The sequence below is a fragment of the Acartia tonsa genome, chromosome 5 (assembly GCF_053477335.1).
Source record: "Acartia tonsa isolate MP-2025a chromosome 5, ASM5347733v1, whole genome shotgun sequence".
In the NCBI taxonomy this organism is placed as follows: domain Eukaryota; kingdom Metazoa; phylum Arthropoda; class Copepoda; order Calanoida; family Acartiidae; genus Acartia; species Acartia tonsa.
The window spans coordinates 43,511,613-43,523,557 of NC_137264.1; the positions used below are offsets into that span (position 1 = coordinate 43,511,613).

Sequence of the window (11,945 nt, forward strand, 5' to 3'; positions counted from 1 at the left end):
GAGAGATCAAGTGTCATTCATGTGATAAGAAATATGATAGCATTGGCGACCTGCAAGAGCATTTTAAGACTTGTCATAGAAAGAATGATCAAACTCAAGAAACTATTTCATTAAACAGTTCTTCTATATCTTACCAAGGAAAGTTTTATGTTTTGTTTAGTTACTCTTTGAAATTTTTTACTAATTCTTTTACCTGTTCAAATGTTTGAGAAATGTTTTTTACTTGTCCTTATAGTAAAGTAATGAGTAATGATTTGATCTCATCATTTTGGCTTTAATCTGTCATTTTTCAACAGTGTCGCATAATTTAAAAATGTCACTCGTGGGGGGGGGGGGGCGGGGGGGGGGGGGGTGGTTAGGAAATTAAGAAATTCAAAATAATGAAAAGTCCCGTATTTTACAATATAAATTTGGGTAAAAATTAGAAAAGGTTTGGATAGAAAAAATCAACTAGTCTGGGAAATACACAACCCTGTTTTAAATTAAATACCTAAGTTTTATTTCAAGACATCGTTTTCATAGTATTGTGTAAGGTTTAGATAAAAGCCTAGTTAGTAAAGAAAAAGAAAAAAAAATTGTTTCAAGAACCTTATTATCAGATAATTGATTAAAATCAGATTCTTAACCGCGCTTTTTAAAAGCGAAGCTTTCTATAATTAGGGTCCGTCCGTTCGCAACGGGTAGCTCTTTTCGTTAATCTAGACATGTTAAAATTGTCCTATCGATTTCAAGCTTTGTAGAATGATTCCTATAACAGATAGGTACAATTTAGAAAGCGTACGTCCATTTTAAACAAGCTAATTTTTACCTTTTGACAAAAATTTTATACAATACAGAGTGTTTCAAAATAAACTTCGTTTTCCGGTTTTGGGAAACAACCAGTAGGAGTATGAAAAAAATAATTATATATTCTTATTCTCTATAAAAATATGGATCAATTTTATAAAAGGTGTTTTTTAATATCTCTTAAAACAATTGCGCTTTTTAGAGCTTAAAGAATTTAAAATGTATGTGTGTTGCTTTATTTATGTAGAATTTAGGGCTATAACGTTCAATTAAATTATTCTTTTTACATGAAAATGACATTATATCATGCTCAATGAAATATTCTAATAATTACATTTAAAATCTAATTTAAAATGCCTTTTTGCTTGGATTTTAGTTCTTAATATTAAAATTCTTCATAATCGTTCCTCGCCCCTCCCCCTTTAATCTCTTAATCTCTTAATTTTGATTGACAGATTATAAGAGATCATCTCATAAAACATGAGTAATTTAAGAAAACGCATTTTTTACCGACTTTTTCAAACCATGATAACTTGCTTATTTTTAAAGATATTGAAATGAAATAAAAAGTGACTTCTTTTATTTGTCAATGCACACAGTATTAATAAAGACTTTTTTTCTAAAAATGACTTTGCTATAGAGAAATAGAAAAAACTAAATTCTGAAGAACCTAAAAAGGTCTTTGCATGGAGCCAAAAATGAAAATATGTAAAAGATTTCATAGAGGGACATTGATTCAACCTTTTACTACTTTGATATTGTATTTTTGAAACAATATGTTGCAAAATATACAAGTTATTTCAATCTAATTGATATCTCATATTCAACATCAAGCATTTTTCCCCTACATGTACCAATCAGTACAGCCGCATTTTTAGAGATATTAAAAAAACACCTTAAATAAATCAGATGTACATTTTAACATAGAATATGGACCTATAATCCTTTTTTTAGTAGCGAAGCTACTCTATAATTCACTTTGTCCGTCCGTCAGTCCGTAACGCTATGGGGGAAATGGGATTTACTCAGCTCCTATAAACGATAGAATGCTGAATTTTTTTTACAACATTCCTATCATTAAGGAGCACAATTAACTATAAAACATCATTGGCGGTCAGAGCGCTTTTTAGCAGGTTTTAGGCTATTTTTATATTTTTCACATTTTTCTCCATATCTTCAGTGTTTATGGACCGATTTTCAAAATTTTTTCAGTTATAGATATTAAAATTTAATTTCCCGTCGTTTAAAGATAACAACCATGAAGGCCTGACTGTCTTTTGTAGCAGGTTTTAGGCTAATTTTATATTTTTCACATTTTCTCCATATCTTCAGTGTTTATGGTCCGATTTTCAAATTTTTTTCAATTATAGATTAGGGTGGGCCCATTTCACCCTTTTTTTAGATTTTACTGTTATCATAAGTTGTGGAAGTCATATATATGTATGGTAAGCCCCATTCAAGTTTCAAAAGTGACTTGGCTCTTATGGCTGCCGGCGCGGGGGGGGTATTAAAAGTGCCCACCCCCATATAAAACCAAAAATTTACATTCCTTCAAACACAGGCATGTTGCATATCAAAATGACCGCATTGAAATGCTGATTACGAATCTGAAATTCGTTTTGAAAAATATTGCTCCTAGTTCGAATAATATCTCATTAAGTACCTAAAAACAGCTGATTTACTCAAAATTGTTAATTTTGGTAGGTTATTTGAAAATTATTTCAGACTGAATCAATATTTTTCAAAACGGTTTTCAGATCTGTAATCAGCATTTCAATGCGGTCATTTTGATATGCAACATGCCTGTGTTTGAAGGAATTTCAATTTTTGTTTTTATAAGGGTGCGGGCACATTTTATACCTTCCGCGCGCCCGTTGTTTTTGGATCAAAAAAATTCTTTCAAGTTGCACAGGGTTTTATATAGGCCCAGTAACCCTTGCCAATGTCTACTAATGTGAAATTCCAAAATCGACCCGCCCTATTATAGATATCAAAATTAAACTTCCCGTCTTTTAAAGAAAACAACCATGACAGCCAGACTGCCTTTTAGCAGGTTTTAGGCTATTTTTATATTGTTCACACTTTTCTGCTTCACTACTTATGGATGTTGTCATCCTTGTTCATATTCCTTCTGGTTGTTTCTCAAATCCGGAAAACTCAGTTTTTTTTGAAACACCGTGTATATTTACCTATTCATTGAATATTTAAAATAATGATTCCTAGGACAACAAAGTACAATGCTATTAGTGAAGTTTCTCTGTAATCAAGTCCTAAAAATGGAAGTATGACCTTAAACAGTATCCTGTATTTAAGCAGTTTTGCAACAAATATTTTTTTAAAAACTTATATATCTATATTATCTTTTTTCAGTTCTTGCAATCTAGAAGTGCTGAAGTTCGTTTGTCCTACCATTTCAGAGATTTTATTTGATGTATGTTGTCAACTTGTCATGCTTGTTTTATTACCTCATCTCACCCTTTGTTAAGAAGACTAATCTATTGAAATGAACTGAACCCAATAGTAATAAGTAACACTTATACCTATACATAACATACAACTCAACCAATCTCTAGAAACATCCAAAGAAATCAATGTAAATATCAAGAAAGAACTTCACCATGAAGTGATGTTTGATGATGCTTTAAATGATAATCAAAGTGAGGATAGCTTTGAGAGTAGTTCCAATATGGAGCCTGTGATCAGTAGTGTGATGCATGTACCTGAAGATTCAAATCAACATAATCAGATGGAGGTATTTCTTTCATGGTTTATTTAACACTAGTTGCTACGCCCCTAGAGACCTCCAATGGCACTTGAGGGGGGAGGTGGGGGGGACGGCAACTTGACCCCTGCTCCCCTTATTTTAAATTTTAGTTTTTAAAAGAAAGAGCAAAAAAAATGATGATGCGATGCATTTATTTCTTGAGGTTTTCTTGTGTGTGTGTGGGGGGGGGGGTTGAAGTACCCTCCCCAGTAACTATGAGAAGCTCCATTGTAAAGGAAAACGTCCGGTCACACAGACAGACGGACAGATGTCCTGTTTATATTATACAAGGATTACTTAACGAAACTTAGAACATGAAAATCTGGCACCACTTACTTAGCTTTGTACAAATACTCACTATCAGCTACATTAGTATTTTATTTTATGCTAATGATAAATGATACCCCGCGTCCGGTCCGTGGCTAAATATTTAGCTCATCCGCTCGTAGTCGGGGATATGATGATTTTGAATCTGGGATCAACACCGCGTCATGTCTAAAGCTACTACTATGTTCTACTGCTGCTATTCAGATGCGCGACATTAATAGACAGAGTAGGGTGAATGCCTACACCACCAAGAAATAGGAGAAAAGCTACTGTGAAAATATGAAAAAACGCAGCTTTAGATTCTTTCCAGTACCCGTTAAAATATTGCTAGAATCCGGAATCCGTCAAAAAAATAAGAATCCGGAATCCGCGGAGAATCCGTTTTATTTTTGGACGGATTCTTGTAAGAATCCGAATTCAGTCTAAAAATAAGATGAATTGCCAACCCTAATGAATAGAATATGTGTTATGTACTGGTATCTATCTACCTATAACTTTCTATGTTAAGGATTTTGACATAGAATAATATTATTAATAGAATATGTACTATTTACTGTATCAATCTATAACTTTCTATGTCAAGGATTTAGACATAGAATAATATTATCAATAGAATATGTGCTATGTACTATATCTATCTACTAGCGGCTACGCCCCTAAAGGCCTCTAGTGGCCTAGTGGCCTCTTATTTTAAATATCTAATTTGAGAAATGATTTGTCTATGGTCAATCAGCTGTTAAATTCATGTTTCTACGCAGCGCCACTACGCTAGCGACACTATGCGGCGGGAATAGTTCATTTTTTTCGTTTTTATTGTGATTTCTCTTGGGAGGGTGGTGGACCGATGGTACCCTTCCCCATAATAGTTATAAACCTTCCCAGGACGTATGAGAATCTACCCTGTTAAGGAGAACCCGATCAGTTCAGCGGTTAGCACAGACACACAGACAAACATCCTGTTACTTTATTATAAGGATAACTTTCTATGTTAAGGATTTAGAAATAGAATCATTTTATCAATAGAATATGTACTGTATACTAGCGGCTTCGCCCCTAGCCTCTAGGTGCTTCGCCCTATATAGTAATAGGAAGTCAACCCTCTTAAATAGAAATATTCAAAAAGTTATTCTTTGTTTAATTACTCTGTGGTAAAATTAAACCCAGGTTGTGCGCTGTATGCTAAGGATAACTTTCTATATTAAGGATTTAGAAATAGAATCATTTTATCAATAGAATATGTGCTATGTACAGTATACTAGCGGCTATGCCTCTAGCCTCTAGGGGCTTCGCCCTATATAGTAATGGGAAGTCAACCCTCTTAAATAGAAATATTTAAAAAAGTTATTCTTTGTTTAATTACTCTGTGGTAAAATTAAACCCAGGTTGTGCGCTGTATATACAAAAATTTCAATTCTTAAAAATTAAACCCAGGTTGTTTGCCGTATACACAAAAATTTCAATTCGTAAAAATTTAACCTAGGTTGTTCGCATACACAACAATTAATATTTGTAAAAAAAAATATTTTAAATTTCTCTGTGATTGGTTCAGTGGTTACCAAGATCTTAAGGGACGGACAGACAGATGGACTGACGGACGGACAGACATCAAGCTACTTTGTATTATAGATAACTTTCTAGACATAGAATTAGTATGTTCATTCTCTTTACAATATGTGCCATGTACTTTCTATGTTAAGTATTTAGACATAGAATGATATTATCAACAGAATATGTGCTATGCACTGTATCTATCTATAACTTTCTATGTTAAGGATTTAGACATAGAATAATATTATCAATAGAATATGTGCGATGTACTATATATATATCTTTAACTTTCTATGTTAAGGATTTAGACATAGAATCATTTTATCAATAGAATATGTGCTATGTACCTGCATCTATCTATTTATAATTATCAATGTTAAAGATTTAGACATAGATTTAGTATATCTATTCTCTTTATTCTTTATATGTGCCATGTACTTTCTATGTCAAGTATTTAGACATAGAATAATATTATCAATAGAATATGTGCTATGTACTGAATCTATCTAACTTATTGTGTTTAGGATTTACCCTAGAATCACTTTATCCATAGAATATGTGCTATGTACTTGTATCTGTATTTCTTTAACTTTTATGTTGAGGAATTATACATAGAATCAGTGTAACCCTAGAACATGTGCTATGTACTTGCTCTGTTTTATTTCATATATTTCATATTATAATCTATCTATTTATAATTTTCCATGTTAAGGATTTAGACATAGAATCAGTGTATCCATATATTGGAGAATGTGTGCTATGTCCTGAAATATGTAAGAGTATGTTGAGTATGACCGACGTGCTACAGCAAATCAGGCTTCACTGGAAAAGTTGTCATTCAAACTCACAGGTAGGATTTTCATAAGTAAGCACAGAACGATTTAGATGGTAGCAGAGAAAATGCGAATCTTGTGTTCATACTCAATAGGAGACGGGTGACTATATTCAAAAAACACAATTTTTGCATTATAAGGCAGCGTGAGACTGAATTTTAAAGGGGAGAGTAGGACCCTTCCCTGAATTTTATATGAAGTTGGATAAATGTCATAAAATCTAAAAATTGCTATCTGAAAATTGAGTCATCCTGCTCATATTACGTATGACCGTGAGATCCTGCATTTTCTCTGTGTCTATCAATGGTTTAAGCTGGGGACACAGCAAGTACATAGCACATGTTCTAGTAGGGATATACTGATTCTATGTTTAATTCCTCAACATAAAAAGTTAAAGAAATACAGATTCAAGTACATAGCACATATTCTACGGATATATTGATTCTATTGTAAATCCTTAACATAGAAAGTAATAGATAGATACAGTACATAGCATATATTCTATTGATAAAATTATTCTATGTCTAAATCCTAAACATAGAAAGTAATAGATAGATACAGTGCATAGCATATATTCTATTGATAATATTATTCTATGTCTAAATCCTTAACATAGAAACTTATAAATAGATACAGTGTATACATACCACATATTCTTTTGATAGTATTATTCTATGTCAAAATCCTTAACATCGATAGTTATAGATATATACAGTGCATAGCACATATTCTGTTGATAATATCATTCTATGTCTAAATCCTTAACATAGAAAGTTATAGATAGATACAGGACATAGCACATATTCTATTGATAATATTATTCTATGTCTAAATACTTAGCATAGAAAGTACATGGCACATATTGTAAAGAGAATGAACATACCAATTCGATGTCTAAATCCTTAACATTGATATTTATTAATAGATAATTTTGGGCGGGCGGTTTTGGGCCGCCCTTTATCGGGTCCTTTTGGGCAGATTTGGGCACCCCCCGCTTTGGGGGGGGGGTAAAAAAGGGGAGGGGGTAAAAAAGAGGGGGAGGCGGGCCTTTTTTTTGGGTGATATCCTTAAAATAAAGTAACAGGATGTGTGTTTGTCTGTGTGTCTGTCTGTGTGTCTGTCTATGTGTCTGTACCAAAGGATCTCGCTAAGAGGGGGGGGAAGTTTGACACCTTTGCGTAAACAGTGAGTATAGGCTTTATCTTTGGACTGTGAGGATAGGTTATTATTTTTGGATAGGCCTCCAGGTTCAGGAGCTGCTGGCCTCCAGGTGGTCTCTGGACAGTTAAAAACCAAAATCAAAAAGATTTTTTGTTGAAGAGATAGAGGTCATTTTATATTACAAAATATGCACATTTTTAAATGCTATTTACATTTTAATTGCCACGGGACTAACCAAAAAACCTTAAAACTTGGGAAAATTCATCATATAAGAATGATTTTTTTTTTCATAACCTATCCTCTCATTCCAAAGATAAAGCCTATACTCACTGTTTACGCAAATGTGTCAAAACTTCCACCCCTCTTGCTGAACCGATCGGGTTTTCTTTAACAGGGTAGCTTCTCATAGGTCCCGGGAAGGTTTATAACTATTTTAATGGGGGGTGGGACACCCCCAACCCCCCCCAAAAAATGAAAAAATACCCCCCCCCCAAAAATTTTTTTTTTTGGCTCCCCTTAGTTATCCTTGTTTGTTGGACCTTTGTTAAATTGTTTTGGACAACAGCCCCATCTGTATTTGGTAAGGCAAACCCCAAATATACTGATATCACGTCATATTTTTTTTTCTATTATAGTTCTTGTTGGTTAAACCTATTTCTGTGGTAAATCACTAAGTATAATTTTCTCAAGGTCGACGACGACGGAGATTCTGATGGTGAAGATTATGAATCTGACATAGATTGGGATGATGTAGTGCTTGATGATGAGAGTGATGAGTCACCACCTGATGTAGGCTCCTCCTCCATTCCAGGTTTGTACAACAGGGTAGACCATGGCACATTCTTTATTTGGATTTAGAGAAGTTCATGGTGAAATGTTCCTGGTAACGATTATCTCCAAAAACCCATGAACTTTAAAGTCTAATGGTTAAACGTATAGATTTTGCTTGCACAACATTTTAATCGACAAAAGAAGGCCTTCAAATAATCCAAAACAGGGATTACTCAATAATGCACAGTTTTCTTGCAGAACAGGTGAATGCTCAAAAAAATACTTATTTTACTTCAGTGAAGTTTTCCCTGTGAATCCTTGGATATTGACTATTTCAAATTATTTATAGGCCTTCTTGTGCTTTTTATAACGATGTGCGGGCTGGAAAGGACATGTACGTTCAGCTGTTTCGCAGCTAGCAGCCCTTAAAGTTCATCGATTTTGTTTAGATAATCGTTACCAGGAACATTATAACGTGAACAGTACTAGATCCTACTTTTTTTATAATATTTTATTTTGTGTCTCGTTCTTTCTCATTGTTTTGTGTTTTTGCCTCATTCATAACCTTTGGGAAGGGAATGGTTGTGCCTGTTTTGGACCAAGGCATTTCTGGTTATTCTTGTCATTAATATCTCGCTTCTGAAATATTAGCAGTGGGTACAACTTTTAACGTTGAAAGTAGTGCTGTTAAGTGGGCTAATGTTCGAGCCCAATTCTTTCTTGATTGTTTCAATATGCAAATAAGAGAGAGAATACACAAAATTAAAAATAAATTAAAACCATCTATATTTTCCGGTCACCAAAGGCAGAATATTACTCTAAAATTGGGAAACTTTTTTTTCGTGTATCGTTTTCGTTTTTATTCGTGTATCTGTTTTAAATGTTAACTATTATTATTTTTATTTCTTAATATATACTATTCTTTCTCTCTCTTTTTATATTATTCTGATATACAAACTTTCTACATTCGAACATAATCCCGCTTGTTCTATAATATTTTTCAACTTTTCAGAAGAATTTGTCGACAAACGAGATAATTCTGCCCTAGAATCTGATATTATTGAACCCAGTTTGGACTCTATCAAGGAAGAAAATATCCACGACAACATTGCTGTGTCTGATGAAGAAGATAATGATATGCACGAGGATTTTAATGGCCAGGATGAACAAATTGACACTAAAGATGGTGTTCAAGAACAAATTGCTCAGCAGCCAAACGTGCCTGAAGCACAAAACGTTTCTCTCAGCAATGTATCTGTCGAAGAAGCTTTGAAATTTTTTTCAGCATAATGTGTTTTTATTGGAGCGTTGACTATGTAAGATTTATGTTTGTTTGTTTAAAGATGACTCACCAAAATTTTATATGCTAATTATTTCAATGCTTTTTTATTTAACAGTACTATGTAGGTAGGTATTTAAGCAACAAATTTATATTCAATTTTGTTTAGACTTATCAATTGATATACTGCCAAGTACATTTTTCATGTGATATAATTATACTGTTTATTTCATTTTTGGAACACTTATTCCTATTACTACTAGATACAAAGCGAATTATCTCTATAATTAAGTCTTGAAAATATATCCATAAACAATATTCTGTACCTATGTAAGTACTTTTGCAATAAATTTACTTACAATTTTGTTCAGACTTGTAAATTATGTATTCTGCTTTACACTTCTGACACTCTACAGTATTATTGTTTGTTTGTCCTACCGTTTCAGAGCTTCGCTTTTATGGATGTTGTCATCCTTGTTTTTAAAAACATGTGCGTTACCTGCCTACTCTTTACACTAGGTTATCTTTTTAAAAGCGAAGCTTTTCTATAATTAGGGTCGGTCCGTCCGTACGTCCGTCCGAGATAGTTAGCTTTATTCGTTAATTTAGGCATGTTAGAATTGTCCTATCGATTTCAAACTTTGCATGGTGATTCCTGTAGTAGTTAGGTACGATTTAAAATCGTAGCAACTCTATAATCGTTACCAGAATGTCCGTACGTCCATTTTAAACATGTTGATTTTTTTTACTTTTTTAATAACAATTTTTTATGTGATAAAATCATCTGATTGATCTGATTTTTTGATTACTGATTCCTATTACTATAAGGTACAATATTATGAGCGAAGCATCTCTATAATCAAGTATTAAAAATGTCAGTATGTCCTTAAACAGAATTCTGTATTTAAGAAGTTTTGCAACAAATTTACGTATAATTTTGTCAAACCTTATATTTTCATATTTTGTATATTCAGTTCTGACACTCAACAAAAGTTAATGTTCGTGTGTCATATCGTTTCAGAGCTTCGCGTTTATGGATGTTGTCATCCTTGTTATGTATCTTTTTTAATGAATCATTTTAGTTGATTTTTTATATGCCTTTTGAAAGTTTGTTTTAATTTATTTCTGCAATTTTTCGTAATCTTTGTATTCACTATATTTTTTGTTTTGTTTTAATATTGTATGTAAAATATTTGTATGATATCAAATACCCAGGGACAAGGGAATGATATTCTGACAAACAATTCTGAAGGAAAATTTCCCCACAACCCCCTTCCCCTTTTCCTCCCCTTCTTACCCACCCCTCTTCAGTTAAATAAAAAAACAAAAATATACACTCGGAAACTTTAAAAGGTTTCGTGATTTTTTGTAGAATTGATTGTTAGACTGGCTACCCCCCTGTTCTACCTGTTCTAGTTTAAAATGTGATAATTTGTATTTAAAATATACCTCTAATAAACTAAATGTTATTACAAAACCCCTTGAAAATTTTATTTCTTTTAGTAACTATCCCACCAATTAAAAAAAATATTTCAATGCTTTCTTGTCATTTGTATGGCTCTTGAGACATCTAATACAATGGTCCCCAAAAAGTTTGTCTGTCCATTTGTTTTTGTCCGTTTGTTCGTAACGCTCAAGAATATACACACGATGTCCCGAAAAGAATACAAATAGTAGAAGAATGGCTCTTTTAGTTTTAAAATCGTATAATACATAGACGTCCAAGCTTTTTATTTTGGGGGGGGGGTAATTTTTTTTTTAAGGGGGGGTAAAATGGCGCGCGAAGCGTGCCGCAAATTTTTTAACCCCCTCCAAAAAAAAAAAAATTTTACCCCGGGGGTAAAATTTGCTTGGGGGGGGGGGGTAATTACCTCCCCTAAAATCTGTTTGCAGGGGTAAATTTTGTTTACCCCCCCCCAAAATTTACCCCCGGGGTAAAATTTTTAGGGGGGGTAATTTAAATTTGATTAAATATTTAGTATTAAAAATGCGCGCGCCAAAATTTTTTATCAGAGATTTTTTATTTATTTTTATTTACCCCTCCCAAAATTGTTTGGGGGGGTAAATACCCCCTCCTAAATGGTTGGGGGTGCCTACGGCACCTCCAGGGTAGGGGTAAATTTTAAATGGGGGGGGGGGTAATCGCCCCATTACCCCCCCCCCCTTTGGACGTCTATCTATAATACAAAGTAGCTTGATGTCTGTCCGTCTGTCCGTCTGTCCGTCTGTCTGTCTGTCTGTCTGTCTGTCCCTTAAGATCTTGGTAACCACTGAACCGATCGGATTCTACTCTTCAGGGAATATACCTACTGGTCCTGTGGTGGTTTTAGGCTATTTTCTTGGGGGGTGGGACACCCCCAACCCCCCCAAAAATAAAAAAATCCAACCCCCCAAATTTTTTTTTTTACATTTTTTTGTAAAATCTCAGTAACTGCTGATCAAATTGGGCTCTACCCTTCTGGGAATATATCTACTG

General features: G+C 33.6%; 1 protein-coding gene across 1 annotated transcript; it reads left to right on the plus strand.

Annotated features, from left to right (window-relative positions):
• The first annotated feature begins 3,325 nt into the window (after window positions 1-3,325).
• On the plus strand, window positions 3,326-10,957 carry LOC145319594 (uncharacterized). Its single transcript, XM_080161811.1, has 4 exons — window positions 3,326-3,538; window positions 6,138-6,275; window positions 8,110-8,230; window positions 9,203-10,957. The coding sequence occupies exons 1-4, from the start codon at window positions 3,413-3,415 to the stop codon at window positions 9,478-9,480; spliced, it is 663 nt and encodes a 220-aa protein (XP_080017937.1). The 5' UTR covers window positions 3,326-3,412; the 3' UTR covers window positions 9,481-10,957.
• Window positions 10,958-11,945: the final 988 nt, after the last annotated feature.